This window comes from Gopherus evgoodei, chromosome 9 (genome assembly GCF_007399415.2).
Source record: "Gopherus evgoodei ecotype Sinaloan lineage chromosome 9, rGopEvg1_v1.p, whole genome shotgun sequence".
Lineage (NCBI taxonomy): Eukaryota > Metazoa > Chordata > Testudines > Testudinidae > Gopherus > Gopherus evgoodei.
Genome location: NC_044330.1, coordinates 58,075,630 through 58,093,457, shown reverse-complemented (window position 1 = coordinate 58,093,457; position 17,828 = coordinate 58,075,630). Strand labels below are relative to the sequence as shown.

Below are 17,828 nucleotides of genomic sequence, written 5' to 3'. Positions count from 1 at the left end.
CTTGGTCAGTTTGGGATTATGATGCGGTAATGCTCACCTGACTGGGGGGGGGGGGGGGCAAAGCCAAGAGGGAAGAAAGAACATGATAAAAGGGAGAGATGTTAGCCATACTCTCTCTCTTCCACCTCCATCTACAGACACCACCACCAAGCAACTAAAGCACTGATCAAAGGGGAGAGACTGGCTGAAGGGCAACCAGCCAGCCTGTGGTGAGAAGCATCTACGTTTGTAAAGGCACTGAAAGTGTTGGGATCAGCTTAGAATGTGTTTTGCTTTTATTTCATTTGACGAAATCTGACTAGTTGTGCTTTGACTTATAATCACTTAAAATCTCTCTTTGTGGTTAATAAGTCTACTTGTTTATTCTACCTGAAGCAGTGCGTTTGGTTTGAAGCCTGTCAGAAACTCCCCTTGGGATAACAAGCCTGGTAAATATCAATTTCTTTGTTAAATTGATGAATTCATATAAGCTTGCAGAGTCCAGCAGGCATAACTGGATACTGCAAGACAGAGGTTCCTAGGGTTGTGTCTGAGATCAAAGATATTGGCTAGTGTCATTCGGCTGCACAATCCAAGCAGCAGCTGGCCAAAAGTGCTCACTCACATAGCTGGGAGCAGCTTACATGCCAGAGGCTGTGTGAGAACAGCCCAGGAATGGGGGTTCTCACAGCAGAGCAGGGTAAGGCTGGCTCCCAGAGTCGAGGATTGGAGTGATGTAGCAGATCACCGGACCAGATAACACCAGGGGAATGTTACAGAGACATTGCTTTCCAAAGCTGGAAGAGCCTGAGTCACATTCTCGGGAGTCATGTTATCATAACCTAGTCCCAGATTTGGACCTTAGCGTCCAAAATATGGGGGTTAGCATGAAAACCACCAAGCTTAGTTATCAGCTTGGACCTGGTAAAGCTGCCACCACCCAAAAAATTAGAGTGTTTTGGGGCACTCTGGTCCCCCCAAACCTTCCCTGGGGACCCCAAGACCCAAATCTCTTGAATCTCACAACAAAGGGAAATAAACCTTTTCCCTTCCCCCCTCCCTTCCAGGTATTCCCTCCCTGGGTTCCTGGAGAGATAAACAGAAGCAAACTCCGTGAATCTAAACAGAGGGATTCCACCCTCCCCGTTTCCAGCCTTGGAAAACAGAAGTACTGAGAGCTAATCTCTCTTCCCCCCTCACCCAGAGGGAATGCAAAGTCAGGCTAGTAAATCTAACACACACAGATTTCCCCCTGACTTCTTCCTCCCACCAATTCCCTGGTGAGCACAGACTCAATTCCCTGGAGTTCCCCACTAAAGAAAAACTCCAACAGGTCTTAAAAAGAAAGCTTTATATAAAAAGAAAGAAAAATACATAAAAATGGTCTCTCTGTATCAAGGTGACAAATACAGGGTCAATTGCTTAAAAGAAATATGAATAAACAGCCTTATTCAAAAAGAATACAATTCAAAGCACTCCAGCAACTACACACATGTAAATACAAAAAAACCATATAAATCACTATCTGATCTTTTGTACTTACAACTGGGAAACAGAAGATTAGAAACGCAGGAGACAGAAAAAAATCACTTCTCATAGCCGAGAGAGTACAGGCAGAAGACAAAGAACTCAGACACAAACTTCCCTCCACCCAGACCTGAAAAGTCTGGTTTCCTGATTGGTCCTCTGGTCAGGTACTTCAGGTTACCTCTTTCCAGGTGTAAGAGACATTAACCCTTAGCTATCTGTTTATGACACATGTGAACTCTGTCCCTTCCCTTTGGCAGATAAGAGTGTAGGTGCCTCATGCCCGGTTTAAAAAGCTCTCTAACACGCCTGCTGCATCACATTCAATTCTGTTGAACTTTAGGCAACACTCCAGAACCCCAAGGATGAAGGCCTATGTCCTCAAAGGTATTTAGATGTAGTCAATGGGAGTAAGGCACCTTCATGCTTCTGAGGATCTGGGCCGAAGTTACCATTATTACATTTGCTATCGACAAAGCATGTCAGGCTCAAGCAGAGGGGATCTCCAGCCCAGTTAGGTAATGTACTGTTCAGCAATGCAAGCTGGTTCCAAGAGGCCAGGACTTAACATTGCAGCTATGTCATTGTGGGTTGATGGGCAAAGCTGTGGTAGAATCACATTGGGGGTAGAGGAAGGCTTCCTCCAAATTTTCAGTTTTTGTCAAAATTTTCCACCCAATTCTAGATCAGAGTCAGAACCCCCCCACCCTGGGCTGTGCCCTCCCAACAATAATTTATGCTAACAATCTCCCACCTGATCTATTCCAACAGGTAATAAACTGCCCGTACTCAGTACCTAGCCTCCTTAAGACCAAATGCAGAGTCCCAACAGATGTCGCTCCTCCAGTGCTCAGGAGAAGAGCTGGGACTTGCAGCACGACCAGAAGGTTAACTAATCTGCGTTTGGGTGGACCAAGGGGGGGAGGTGCTTTCCATAATGAAGGACTCTCGTGATGTGGGGGAATCATAACAGTTCTCAATCATGACCTTCGGAGTGACCACTTCTCCCACTCTGGCCCTTCCCTGCAGCATCCGTAGAGACTGTGTAGTCATGCTAACGTGGCAGGGCTCTTTGTCCCCCTGCTGGTGGCTGGACCATGTACAGAGGTCTATGAGTCTGCTACTGCCCTTGAGCTCCCTCACCCGCTCCTTTAGTTCAACCAGACCCCACAGATGACCTGGCCAGGGTTGCCATTATATTTACTTACAAATACAAAAATATATTAGGAGAGCACAGAGAAGATAATATGGAAACAAACAGCTTTACTGCAGCTAGTCTGGCTGTTTGATTACTTCCCCCTACCTATCATGCATTCTATTTCCCCCCTTTATCTCAGCAAAGGACAAAGGCACTGACTTTCTTATTTCCCTGGGAGGGTGGAGGAGGGGTGCTCAGCCCCTGGATCCGTCCCAGGCCCCACCCCGACTCTACCTTTTCCCCACCTCCACCCTGCCTCTTCACGCCCCCGCCCCACCTCTTCCTACCCCTGCTCCTTCCCCTCCCCACCCTCAGAGCCTCCCACCCACCATTGAACAGCTGGGCGGGGGGCAGGCGCTGGGAAAGAGGGAGAGGAGCTGATCGGCAGGGCTTGCCAATAGGTGCTGAGTACCCACTTTTTTTTTCCATGGGTGCTCCAGCCCCAGAGCCCACGGAGTCGGCCCATAGGCCACCTCTGAGAACCACTGATGGGCCAGGTCTTCAGCTGGTGTACATGGACATCATTCCACTGAAGCCAGTGGAGTTATGTCAAGGATCTCTCTCATAATTCTGCCAAGAATACAGTGTTTAGAGATCAATTCCTATGTTTGTAAATCTCATATTTGGAAGTCTGCTAAAGATCATGGTACTCAATAACCGTAGAGCTTCACTTCTGAAAGCCTCCACCCCATTTCAAATGGCTTTGCTGTTAAGAGTCTTCTCAGGTCCCAGTCATGGGTGAGCAAAAGGACCTGAGTGACTCTGCTTTATTACCACAACCATGATACATTTGAACGCAAGCCAATACTGAGCACACTCCCAGCCCCGGAGCTCGCCGGTGGGAGAGAGGCCCTTCCCCAGAGCTCCAGGAGAGAGAGGCCTTTCCCCCTGAGCTCTGTGCAGGTGAGGAGAGGGCCCCTTCCCCCGGAGTCTGTGCTACCGGTAGGAGAGAGGGACCCTTCCTCCTGAGTTCCATGCAGAGGGAGAGAGGGACCCAGGGATCCTTTCCCCCAGAGCTAGCTGCTGCCAGTGGGGAGAGGGCTGTGGGGAGTCCTCTGGCCCCAGCCCTGGGGCAGTCTGGCTGCACTTCAAACTCCTCATCCCTGGCCCCACCTCAGAGCCTGCACCCCCAGCCCCAACCTCTGCACCAGCCCTGAGGCTCCCCCGCCCCGCATCCTGAACCCTTCATCCTTGGCCCCACCCTGCAGACCTCCCCCCACACCCCACCTTCTGCCCTACCCTGGGCCACCTCTCACACTCTTTACCATAGGCTTACTAAGGCTAGTGTCTAGTGTTAATTATGTAAAGTGAGTTAAGCTGGAATGTATTGCAATATTAGACTTTTATTAAAACTCTTCTCAAAAGATATAATTATGTTGGGTCACAGGCATCAACAATTTTCTTTAACTGGGTGAAAAGGAAAAAAGTTTGAAAACCACTACACTAGTTGACTATCCAGAACATCACACAGCCTTGTCATAGAGGTGACTGTACGGACTGCCGCGCTAACTACGAGCATCCAGCAGTGCAATAAAGCCATAAGCACCCTCCAGAGATGCAGGGATGGTGGGAGAGGCATGATTTGACTCCGCACCATCAGGAAATACTCCTTTGATTTGTCAAACATCCACTCCAGGTGGCACTGGTGGCAATGGCCAAACGACCATAAGGCAGCAGCCACCACCAGAGTGCTTCCATGAATGGGAAAAAGTGGCAGATACACCACGTCCCAGACAGCCCAGTAAAGTTGATGCCCATATATATGTGACAACATTACAGCCAGATGACCCAGTATAGTCACCTGCATTGTCCAGCTCTGCAGTGGAGAGAACATGGTGATGTTGCAGCTTACGTGAGAAGTGTGAGGCTTTGGTTGAGCCAGGACAGCTCTCTGAACTGGGAGGGGGAGAGGCCTGACAATTTCTGTGCAGAAAAATACTCTGAGTCCCCCAAAGGAGAATAGGGGTAATCTCCAAAAAGCCCTCAGCCAAAGGGCCAGAGTCAGAACCTCCTGCTGGAAGTGCTGGTAGGTATATAGCCATTAGGAATCAAACGTCAGGGTGGTGTCCTGTGCTAGATGGCTGTGGTATTTTATAGTAACGCTGCACTATAGTCTAGTTACCAAAGGGGGGTAACTGCACGAGGGAGACTGAAATGAGAAATTACATATGGTCAACAGCAACCCATGATAGCCCGTTTCATAATGTGCTACAAGCAAATGAATCAAATGGGAGAGCGAATCCGAAGGCTCTCTCTATGGTGGTAGTTCAACAATGCCTTACAGATGCTCTGACTAGAAGAAGAATACCTAGCACTGCCCATCTGTAGATTTCCAAGTACTTTCCAAAGGAGGGCAGCACCATTATCTCCATTTTACAGAGGAGGAAACAAAGGCAATGGGAGATAAAGTGACCTGCCCACAGTCACTCAGGAGGGCAGTGGCAGAGATGGGAACAGAGCCCAGCTCTTCAGAGTCCCAGTCTAGTGCTCTAGATGCTAGGCCATGCTGCCCCCCATGGAGTGGACTGCTGTGAAGAAAGAGCCCTTCCACTGTCCCAAGAATAACACAACATCGACTCCCCCATCTAACAATACAAACCAGCAGTAACCAGCCAATCAAAACATCCCCCAAGCAGAGTTTATACCCCAAAAAGTGAGGAGAGCCAGAGGCTCCATGGAGTCCACTGGGGATTTCACTATTGGCATCGCTTTTACATGGAAGGTGCTGAGATACCACAGTGATGGGCGACAGGATAAAACCCCTGTGGTGGCAAGAAGACAGTTTATCCAACGTTAGCGCCACACCACGAGTCCAAGTCTCCACCGCCTTGCGCCTGCAGAAGTGAGGTTACATCTGCGTTCAGCAAGAGCAAAGATGATATAAATTGCTACCAGAACACAATTCTCTGCTCCTTCACCAGTGCTGGTATTTCACAGCCATAACTGATGCCACACTGTACAACACAGCAAACAACCAGTCTCTATATCTGGAGTGGGAAGTTCAGATTTCATCACCAGGCTCCTTATATTTGAGGCTTTTTTTAAAGCCCCAGCTCCTGGATGCTTGTGATCACCAAAGAATCTCAGCTTTTACTGTAGTTTTCTGGCCCTCACGGGTGCTGAGAAAACCCTGAAAACATGACCCATGTGCATTTGAGAGGCACAAAAGCCAGAAGGAAAAGAAAAATAACCCAAATGTGTGATTTAAAAAAAAAAACTCCCATGATTTTCAGACTCATGATTCTTGAGGGACTGACTCATGACATTGGGGCTAGCAATACTGGTGGCAGCAGGAGAAAGAGGGTCCCTCCCGAGCACCGGTAGGACCTCAAGTGGCTATTTTGCCATTAGCAGCACCCAGCCCAGTGGAAATGAATGCAGATCTGGGTGTAGCCTGCCTCCTTCCTAGCCCCCAACGGCATTTGTGCGCAGGGCCAGAGCTGCTACTCACTGGTGGTGCTTCCTGTCATCTGGATGATGCATTTGGAATCCCGGCTCATCTCACGGGAGTTGAACGGACGCACTCGCACCGCCACCTTCACAGATGCTCCCGCCATCTTGCTGGCCTTAAGGTCGCTTTTTCCAGCAGGGGTTGCACTCCTGGCAACACAAGGAACGCCCTGGAAGGACCCAGAAAGGCATGTTAGGAAAAGTCTCTAAGCTCTGCAGGATGCTGCTGTAGGGAAGCTGGTGAAGTGTCCCTGAGACTGGGGCTCCCTTGCAGCAGCACCCGTTCAGCTCTCATCTGAGGCTCACCATTTCCACGCTCTCAGGGCTGAGACCCAGTGACAAGCATGAGGCTAAAGCTTTCCAAGCAGCCAGAGAGTACACCTTAGCCTCGACTTCCCTGGGCCATGACCAGGACAGCCCGTTAGCACCGGGCTTGCCGGGCTCAGAGCAAGGGGAGCCGTGAAAGCATCAGGCAGGCAGGGACCTGCAACCCCATCCTCCTGGCAGCAGCTCATTGCTGCATGCCCCTTCCTAGTCTGATTTATTAGTCATCATCAGAATAGCACCTAGAGGCCCCTGCTGAGATCAGGGCCCCCCTAGGCGGGGGCTGCGCACACATCCAGACCGTGTCTCCACTAGGAAGGAAAGGAGTGTTCTTAACTCGAGTTAATTGTCTTAGTGAAGACGAGGCCATCTGCAACTTTTCCATGAGCCAGCAATAACTGCCCATTCTCACCTCCCAGAGAGCCATGCTCTGTAGAGCACACATTGAGGCAAGGATGGAGAGTGCTTTCCTGCAGATATGCTATACTTCCAGCCTCCTGGACCCCTTTCTATGCTGCTCCACAGACAGAGGGCCCCTGCTCCCTCACCCCGCAGACTCTTACCCTACGTTAACGCCACTGATTTCAATGGAACAACTCCTGGCCTGCACTAGGGTAAGCAAGAGGAGAATCAAGCCCAGAAAGCATGCTACCCTGCAGAGCCTTCTCCAGATCTTGAGGCTCCTCCTACACCTGGTGAAATCTCCTAGGCAACAGAGCAAAACTAGTGTGAGGTCAGAGCAATGCCTCAGATGCTGCTTCTCCTTACATGGCTCCTCAGGACCTCAGCTCTGGCTAACCCCAGGCAGCAGAGATGTGACAGAACACAAAGGCAATCCACAAACAGAGCCCTGTCCTTCATATGGTGTGATGAGCACCTCCCTGTCACACCCTGGCAAAGTGGGGGTGGGAGAAGGGTAGCTGGGCTAAGGAATGAATTTGTTTTGATTAGATGGGAAAAATTATAGCCCTTAGAATATCAGGATTGGAAGGGACCTTGGGAGGTCATCTAGTCCAACCCCCTGCTCAAAGCAGGACCAATCCCCAGACATATTTTTGCCCCAGATCCCTAAATGGCCCCCTCAAGGATTGAATTCACAACCCTGGGTTTAGCAGGCTAGTGCTCAAACCACTGAGCTATCCCTCCCCAAAATCTAAATTAATGGAGATATCCTATCTCCTAGAACTGGAAGAGACCTTGAAAGGTCATTTAGTCCAACCCCCTGCCTTCACTAGCAGGACCAAGTACTGATTTTTGCCCCAGATCCCTAAATGGCCCCCTCAAGGATTGAACTCACAACCCTGGATTTAGCCACTGAGCTCTCCCTTCACCCCTTCTCAGGGAACACTATTATTTGACACTCATTCCGCTGTTCTGAAAAGGACAGTCATCCCAGTTTTCCAGCAGGGGGCATGTTATATAAATGGGTGTAAATTCTGTAGAGAAACTCCACCCAGATTTTATGGTTTAGTGCATGGCTTATTCTCAACACCTTTTCCCTCTCCAAATCCTCTGTGGGTTTGGTTTATTTTTTACAAGCCCAGTGAATGCAGAAGTGCCAGCTTGTCAAACGAACTCCCGCGTGTCTTGAATGGAGATGCTGCTGGCATACTGGTCTTTGCACTAAATTGTGCATTCAGGCACAAGGAGGCAGCACAGTGCTGCACATTGCTGGTGAAGGAGCAAGCACCCATTGTGAGTGCATGCCTATATTTCAGCTAGGCTCAGCAAAGTGCCAGATACACTGACATCTTGGTATTCAATATTTTGGCCCCTTTTCTATTTCAGCCCACAACTGGATTCTTACTGTCAAAACTGCTGTCAGTAGGCTGGGTCCAGCAAAGTCAAAGCTAAGAAAAATTGAGCTGTAGTCTGTTCTGCCTCTTGCATGATCAACAAAGTCACCAACTGAGTTCTGCTTCCAGAATCTCTGCTCTCACTGATTTTGGAAGCAGAAATGGTATGTTTGATTTTCGGAGGCCAGTTTCAGCTCTCAGCTAAACAAACCCTGCTTTGCTGAAACTCAGCACATTCAATTGTAGAAACTAGCAATACACATGGAACACAAACATGACCTTTTTACAGTCATTTGCCTGACCCTAATCAGATTATTTGGCCTAGTGGACAGGGCCTAGCATGGCAGGCCTGAGAGCCTAGCTGCTGACTGACTGTGAGAACATCTCTTTTCTTTACCACCTTTTGTCTATCTAGACCAGAGTGGCCTGCGGGACCATCCTGCCTGGCCCTTGAGCTCCCAGCCAGAGAGACTAGCCCCCGGCCCCTCCCCTGCTGTTCCCCCTCCCCAGCAGCCTCAGCTCACCAAGCCACCAGTACTCCGGATGGCAGGGCTGCAAGCTCCTGCCGGGCAGCGCAGCGGCATGGCTGGCTCCGGCTGGGCAGCGGGGCTGTGAGCTCCGGCTGCTCTGAGTGGCATGGTCAGGGAGCGGGGGGTTGGATAAGGGGCAAGGGGTTCTGGGGGGCAGTCAGGGGACAGGGAGCAAGGGGGGTTGTATAGAGGGTGGAGTCCGGGGTGGGGGGGCCGTTAGGGGCAGGGGGTTCTGGGAGAGGACTGTCAGGGGACAAGAAGCAGGAGAGTTAGATGGGTCAGAGGTTCTGAGGGGGGCGGTCAGGGGGCAGGAAGTGGGAGAGGGCAGATAGGGGGCAGGGGCCAGGCTGTTTGGGGAGGCACAGCCTTCCCTACCTGGCCCTCCATACATTATCACAACCCTGACGTGGCCCTCGGGCCAAAAAGTTTGCCCACGCCGATCTAGATGCCAAGCTCTTTATGACATGGACTGTCTCTCACTATTAGAATTCTTTGAGGGGGTCAGCCAACATGTGGGCACAAGGGACACAGTGTACCTGCACTTTCAGAAATATTTTGACAAGGTCCCTCACCAAAGGAGGGATGGTTGTCTCATGGATCAGTCACTGGTTAAAATATATGAAACAAAGGGTAGGAATAAATGGTCAGTTTTCACAGTGCAGATAGGTAAATAGCAGGGTCCCTGTGGCAGAGTGCTGGGCAGGAACACCTGAGCCAGCCCTCTGTCTCAACAGCTCTGACTAAGGGAGGTAAATTGGAGCTGGCTAGAGAAACCTGTGCCTGATTGGCAAAGGGGAAACAGCTGTCAGCCTGATTAGCCTGGGGCTATATACAGGCACAGATAAAAGAAGTGGGGGTGAAACATACTTCCTGTCTGGATACAGTAACTAAGCAGTCCTCAAGGCTGAAAACCCCAAGCTGTATAGGGTGAGAAGGTGATAGGACTGCACTGGTGATTGCTGAACCTGAGGGTCTCTGAGTGATTTTTGGATCAGAGCAGAGGCAGGACTAAGGCGGGCCCTGCTATGCTCTGTTACAGTCCTCAAGGATCTGTGCTAGGACCAGGGCTGTTGAACATATGAATAAACAATCTGGAAAATGGGGTAAAAAGTGAGGAGACAATGTTTGTAGATGATACAAAATTATACAAGATAGTTATGTCCAAAGCTGACTGACAAGTTAAAGGGATCCTGCAAAACTGGGTGACAGACACAGTGGATTTGATTTAAATCAAACTGATTTACTTCATTAGTCACTATGGATTTCTACATAAAAGTGCATTCTTGTTAGCTGTTACAACCTTCATACATATTCTTCACAACTCAGAGATGGATGTAGGTTTCATTTTTAGAAAGTACACACTATACATTTTTTGAGTGAGTTATTTCTAAAACTTTTCAGATTCGTTTTACAGCTATATCAGAAAATAAATGATTGGTTATTTCATTTACCAAAGGTAATTGAAGCAGATATTTATGAAGTCATTGGGAAGTGAACCATCTCCAATTCAACAGGTTAATCATTAATATATGGAGGATTTTCTTGCCATGCTGTATTAGGAAGAGACCATCACCAGACAGTTAAATTCTTATTTAACTAAAACAACGTTATGTATTATGGATTTTTTTTCTTCAACAGCAAACAATATTATAACAATACAAGTATATGAATTTTTGAATCTAGTTAAAGTTTTTTAAAATCAGGTTTGATAAAACTGTTTTTAACTAAACTAGTTAAATGAAATCTTAAAAAAAAAAAAAATCAACTATGTCAGCCAGCTCAACATGAGAAACTTAAAATATTGGCTTGTGCAGCTAACTCAGTCATCTTCACCTTCATTTTCCTGTTTGCCCATAATCTGGAAGAGAAAAACAAGCCTTCCTGCTTTTTCAGGTCCCAGACGATTTCTCAATTTGGGATGAATTAGTCCAAAGGAAGAAAATATTCCTTCTACACCTGCAGAAGAAGCTACTGCTGTTAAAAGTGAGATTATCACTTCAACAGTCTTTGAATACAAATGCTTAAGTGACTTCCACCAGTTCACTGGTGTGACTTTCTTTAAAACATCAGCAAACATATATTTCTTGAACGGTTCTTATTCCCAAACTGGGTCTCTTTTATAGCCTGCTGCCATCATAGGCTTTCCCTTCTAGTGAGAGAATGGTATGGTAGATCTCAAATCAATGAAGGCTACACTCAAAGACCTCAAGACATCTGGAATATGCTGCTCAAACAGTTTCATTTTTGTTTCTACTGCCTGTCCTTCCCTTCTCACATTTATCTCCAGACTTCTCCATGTCCAGATCTGTTCTGCCCCCTCAATAATCACAGAAGATTAGTGTTGGAAGGGACCTCAGGAGGTCATCTAGTCCAACCCCCTGCTCAAAGCAGGGCCAATCCCCAACTAACTGATCCCAGCCAGGGCTTTGTCAAGCCTGACCTTAAAAACCTCTAAGAAAGGAGATTCCACCACCTCCCTAGGTAACCCGTTCCAGTGCTTCACCACCCTCCTAGTGAAATAATGTTCCCTAATATCCAACCAAGACCTCTCCCACTGCAACTTGAGACCATGGCTCCTTGTTCTGTCATCTGCCACCACTAAGAACGGCCTAGATCCATCCTCTTTGGAACCCCCCTTCAGGTAGTTGAAGGCTGCTATCAAATCCCCCCTCACTCTTCTCTTCTGCAGACTAAACAAGCCCAGTTCCATCAGCCTCTCCTTGTAAGTCATATGCCCCAGTACCGTGATCATTTTCATTGCCCTTCGCTGGACTCTCTCCAGTTTCTGTACTGGGGGGCCCCAAACTGGATGCAATACTCCAGATGTGGCCTCACCAATGCCGAATAGAGGGGAATGATCATGTCCCTGGATATGCTGGCAATTCCCCTACTAATGCAGCCCATTATGCCGTTAGCCTTCTTGGCAACAAGGGCACACTGCTGACTCATATCCAGCTTCTCATCCACTGTAATCCCCAGGTCCTTTTCTGCAGAACTGCTGCTTAGCCAGTCCATCCCCAGCCTGTAGCAGTGCATGGGATTCTTCCTTCCTAAGTGCAGGACTCTGCACTTGTCCTTGTTGAACCTCATCAGATTTCTTTTGGCCCAATCCTCCAATTTGTCTAGGTCACTCTGGACCCTATCCTTACCCTCAAGCATATCAACCTCTCTCCCCCCAGCCGTGTGTCATCTGCAAACTTGCTGAGGGTGCAATCCATCCCATCATCCAGATCATTAATAAAGATGTTGAACTACTCGTAAACCTTCTGAAACTTTGCACTTTTAGAGAGAGGTAAGGGATTGATTCTGTACACCAATTTGCAGAGGGATAATAGGGGTGAGGTCTTTTTTCTCTGTTCAAGATATTTATTTAAAAACATTTTTGCTGTTAACAATCATGTTACCTCTGGAGACAAATCCATGGTTTGTGAACTGCAAAACTAAGCATCTCTGATGGTAGTGCTCAGTCTAGAAGAGTCCTATTGGGTAGATAGAAAGGTTAACCTAAATAATCTGTACAGAAGCCCCTGGAACCCCATAAAATTGGGTCCCTAATCCATGAACTATTGAAACTCATTTACAAAAACTTTTTTTAAACATTACATGAATATACTGTCTTATACTTTAGACTTTATAATCCCTATTCTATGATAAAATATCTTTGAGCTATAATGTAGCTTTAGATTGTATTTTTTTTATAAAATGCCTTTTTTTTTTAAAAAAAAGATTTAAGTAAAAAAAACCAGATTTTGATTTGATTTTTTTTTAAACTTTGCTTTTTATCCACTCTGGTGACTGGGCAACAAAATGGCAGATGAAACTCAATGTTGATAAATGCTAAGTAATGTTCACTGGAAAACATAATCCCACTTATACATATAAAAAGATGAGGTCTAAATTAGCTGTTACTACTCAAGAAAAAGACCTTGGAGTCATTCTGGATAGTTCCCTGAAAACATCCACTCAGTGTGTAGTGGCTGTCAAAAAAAGCTAACAGAATGTTGGGAATCATTAGAACAGGGATAGATAAGGCAGAAAATACCATAATGCCACTGTATAAATCCATACTACGCCTGCCCCTTGAATACCACATGCGATTTTGGGTGCCCCATCTCAAAAGAGATATATTAGAATTGGAAAAAGTGCAGAGAAGGGCAACAAAAATGACTAGAAGTATGGAACAGTTTCCATATGAGGAGAGATTAAAAAGGCATGAACTGTTCAGTTTAGTAAAGAGACAACTAAGGGAGGATATGATAGGTCTATAAAATTATGAATGGTATGAGAAAGTGAATAAGGAAGTGTTATTTACCCCTTCACATAACACAAGAACCAGGGCTCACCCAATGAAATTAATAGGCATCAGGTTTAAAACAAAAGGAAGTACTTCTTCACAGAGTGCACAGTCAACCTGTGGAACTCATTGCCAGGGAATGTTGTGAAGGCCAAAACTAGAACTGGGTTCAGAAAAGAATTAGATAATCATTGATGCATACACTATCCTTGAACTTATTAGCCAAGATGGTTAGGGACACAATCTCATTCTCTGGGTGTCCCTAGTCTCTGATTGCCAGAAGCTGGAACTGGATGACAGGGGATGAATCACTGAAATTGCCTTGTTCTGTTAATTCCCTCTGAAGCACCTGGCACCAGCCACTGTCGGAAGACTAGATGGATCACTGGTCTGACCAAGTATGGCCATTCTTATGTACATACAGTGCCTGGCACAATGGGGCCCCTGGCACTACTCTTGCATAAATGACAGTAATTTTAGGACAGAAACAAGTTCCAGAAACAATAATCAAGAACACTGCAGATTGATCCTGCAGCTGTTACTCCTGGGACTGGGTTGAGATAATGTTGCAGCCTCCTAAGGTATCTCTACACTGCATTGTAAAGCCAGGCTCAGATCTGGCATGAGCCCAATCCCCAGTACTATCCACACATGAATCTTTCTGACTCACGTCAGCAAGCACTCAGGGCCCAAGTCCTAGGCCCCACCTAGGAGAGTGGGTCTGAGCTGGAGTCCCACCATGACTCAGGTCCAAGCCCTGTCATTGTGCAGCTCAAGTCGCAGCCCCCAGTCAGAAGGGCTGTGTAGTGTAGTATGAGATCCAGGTCCAGAAACCAGAAACCCAGGCTTATAATGCAACGTTGACACTCAAGCACAGGCTTGGAAATACCAAGTCCTGAAGTGCGAGTCCCACAGCCCCTGGTTTACAAGCACTGTAGACATCCCGCTAGGGCCCTCCCAGTCGGAGACCAAACTTTATCAAGAAACAAAATGTACCAGTGCTGCAGGAAAGATATATTTGTACTGGGGATTTAGGTGACTATGTAATATTGAGACACATGGCCTGAGTCTCCACTGTCCTTAGCAGTCACTTAATGCCAGGCATTCCAACCTGGTAGTGGTGTAACTGACCATACACGGCAGCAGAGAGCCTAGCCCACAAAGTCTGGGATGCTGTGAGCAGTGCTGTGCAAGCTTCCCCCCATTCCAGCTCAGCCAAGTCACTCCTGCTATCCTCGTGCTGGCCCCCACCCAGATCTGCCAGTGCACGCCAGCGGTTCCTCCCATTCTATCCCTCAGGTACAGTGCTGGGTTAAAGGGCCCCAGTCAATTTGGGGGCCCCCAAAGAAGCACCAGAACCTGAGTAGGAAGGGGGGGGCGCGCACTGGAACTGTGGCCCAGCCCCCTGCTCCTCCTCTTTCCCTCAGGGCCCTGAACATTTGTTTTGCTTGGGGATGGGTGGAGTTCTCTCACTTTTTAAACTTTCTTTCCACTGGAAAAAAAGCAGGAGAAAAGTTAAAAAAAATAAAAGTAAGAGAAAATGGGGAGGGGGGCATCAACATAAAATAGTTTTTTCACTGGAAAATGAAGACACGTGACTTTGTGGAAAATAGGGGAAGGGGGATGAAATTTGTTGAAAAAGTTTTGGGGGGAATCCAGGAAGTGTCATAGGAAAATTGAGGCCCAAATGAAAATCTTTCACACACACCAAAAAAAACATTTTGCTAAAACAAAAATTATAATAGACATTTTTGATAGGCTAGCTGCATGCCCATGTTACAGAACACTTTCTAATGAAGGTGCTATCCTTTAGAGACGCGCTGCCTGTTTTTACATCGTGCTTGCATTATAATGATACAGCTTTATTTGGAAAAGTACAAATTATTTTTGGATTGAAGCGACACAACATAGTCTCATCGCTGACAAAACTAGGCCCCAATTTAGGAAAGCAGCTAAGCGCAAGCGTGCGACAATGTTCTGCACACGTTCAAGTACCTTTGTGAACAGGGGCCCTGGAGAGCACAATCACATTTTCAAACACATCTCAGTCTCAGTTGTTTTACTGATTTCTTTGATGGAAAAAATAAAATTCTATTCCATGCCAAAAGCACTGTTCATGTGCCAAATGACAAAATTTATTCCTGGATCATATCAGTAAATTCTCACCAAAACCATCTGCTTGAGCCTTCAAATATGGAGATGTGGTCGTTTAGCCCAGTTCTATTCTGAGCGGAGAGCTGGCCAAACTCAGGGGCAATTCATCATTTCTTTAAAAGTTAAACAATTCCATGTGGCACTTGACAATAGCTACAAGCTCTTCCCCCTCCCTCCACTCGTGTAACTCAAAAATACGTTTTAAAAATCAAATACCACAGACCTTTTGTCTGGTTAGCTGGTGCCTCTGTTTACGAAAAAGGCCTATTCACATCTGAAAAATGAGCTTGCAGTGGTGCTCAGTGACTGCTGTTCATCTCTGCTTTTTATACACCCTGCAATGTGATGGTCCAAAGTGAATAAGATCCTGAACAAGGATTTACACAGGATCAAAGCTTAACCAGCCCAGGTGAGCGAGTTAAGAATCTGTTTTAGTATGTAGATGGCCTCCATTTCCCTGACATAGGAGCACCTCACCATCTTTAACAGATTTATCTTTCTCTTTATGAAGAAACACAGACAAGATCAGACCCAAAAGTCCATCTAGCCCTAAGCCCAGTATCCCGTCTCTGAATATGGGCCAGCACCAGCTGCTTCAGAGGTAAGGTAAGATCCCCACAGCAGCAGATGTGGAATAATCTGCCTCCAACATAGGTCTCATCCTGGTCTCTAATCATGTCACCTTGGTTAATGGCCTGAAATACAATGGTTAACATCCCTTCCCAAGTATTGATTATCACTAATTATGACAATTGTGTCTATCAAGGGAACACCCCTGAAAGAGGATGCCTTGCGGTGACCCCCATTGGGCAGGTGGGGAACTAAGGCACAGGGAGGCGAAGTCCCAGCTCCTTGAAGGTGTTTATTCACCTAACTCCCATTGATTTCAAGCCTAAGAGACAGAGAGGAAGTCTGTGAGAGCAGATAAAGGAGCCTGGGTCTTCAAAAGCCCAGGCTAATGCTGTGACCGCTGAACATCCTTCCCCATCTATTTCACTTAGAGTTTTCCACTACAGGTTTATGAATAATAAATACTGTACAAAAACAACTGCATCTCTACCCCTGCCGGCAACGTTAGGGTTGGAACACAGACACCAAAGCAGTGACATTCCAAGTTGAAGCTCAAACAATGGGCCAGATCCCTGCAGGACAAAGCAGACAGACAGCTGCTCTACCAGGGCAGCTGGGATTCCCTTTGATGGTACAAAGCCATCCATCCACCCCCACCCTGCCATAAGGTAGGAAGGGACGTAGCCAGAGTGCCTTGTGTTCCAACAATCCTCAGCCAGCGGAACAGTCCCCAGGGAACCATTCCAGCCATGGTAACTTAGTGCAACCCTTAGGCTGCTCTAAGCTAGACCAGGAGTTGAATCAGATCATGAGATCAGAGAGGTGTTTTATAGCTACATCTCCACCCTTCTCTCTTCAGCTGAGACCAAACTATCAAGCCACCTATATTATTCTTCTGTGATGACATATCCCAGAATCCTTTTTTTGATCCAAACCAAACAAAAACAAGTCCCCCATCCTCACCTACCCCCAAAAAAAGACTCAAAAGCAAACATCCAAAGTTAAGCCACACACAATGATTTCTAAAACTGACAGTTAATGGAGCCATATATGGTAAAAGTAGAAATTTCCATTCCAGCCAAAATGCCTTCACCTTGAAGAGAAACTGCGGTAGTGAGAGCAGGAGCCAACAGCGCTGTAGCTTGTATGGTCTTATATTCAATGTTGGTAGCAATACTCCGATATCATTCATTAAAGATAAGGTCTAGGAAAGGACAGAGATGTGTACTTCTGTTTAAACTAGGGAGGGGGCAACTTCTCCTGGGTACACAGGTTCAGGGAGCCAATATTTCCAAATATCAGTTGGGAAATGTGCAGCTGCTGAAGAGTCCACCGGGCCAGGAGTATCAGCCATCAGCAAATTGACAGGCAGTCCGTACAAAGCCATGAGCATTGGAGCAAGTCTGCAGGAAAAGGTGTCTGGGATCATGCAGAGGACCCGAGGCCTTCATGGGCCCACAGTGCATATGCCTTAATCCTGCCCTGACATTGATCCAAAACAAACAGCTGTGGAAGGCAGTAGGAAAGGAACACAGAAAAGAGGCAGGGAGGTCGGTGACAGCTTGGGGTCAGAATTAAGGTGGTTTGGATAGAAATGGCTGTGCATTTCCTTACTTGCTAACATTTGGGTTTATGTTTAACCTCACCTGGCTCTCCCCTTGACATTACTGACACATTATATACTAACACTCCTCTCCAGCTGAAGGAGTGGTTTTCTCTGGGGCATTCATTAGCTTATATTTTAGCCCAGAAGGGGAGGAAAAAGAAAGCAAGAGATTATCTCTCTGTTCCTAGTGTAAGGGGACTGTTGCCCCGTAACTAACATTCAGTGGGGGTGTTTGGTTGCTAGCTCCAGCACTAAAAAAGGGAGGGGTTGATGGGAAATCAGGAGCCTGAGACTGATAGTCTCCAGGAACAACGTGGAGAGGCCAATGCTCCAGATCAGCCTGATTGACAGGGCGGGCAGGCTAATCAAGGAGACAGGAGGCCAGAGGGGTCCTGTCCTC

At 47.0% G+C, this 17,828-nt stretch overlaps 1 protein-coding gene across 11 annotated transcripts in view; it reads right to left on the bottom strand.

Annotated features, from left to right (window-relative positions):
- The window catches only part of KIF1A (kinesin family member 1A), a 181,620-nt gene that overhangs the window by 148,033 nt on the left and 15,759 nt on the right, over positions 1 to 17,828 (bottom strand). For all 11 annotated transcript variants that reach the window (XM_030575581.1, XM_030575583.1, XM_030575589.1 and 8 more), the window contains exon 2: positions 6,156 to 6,324. In XM_030575581.1, the coding sequence (XP_030431441.1) occupies positions 6,156 to 6,261 (106 nt within the window). In that variant the 5' untranslated portion in view covers positions 6,262 to 6,324. The remainder of the gene's footprint in view (positions 1 to 6,155; positions 6,325 to 17,828) is intronic.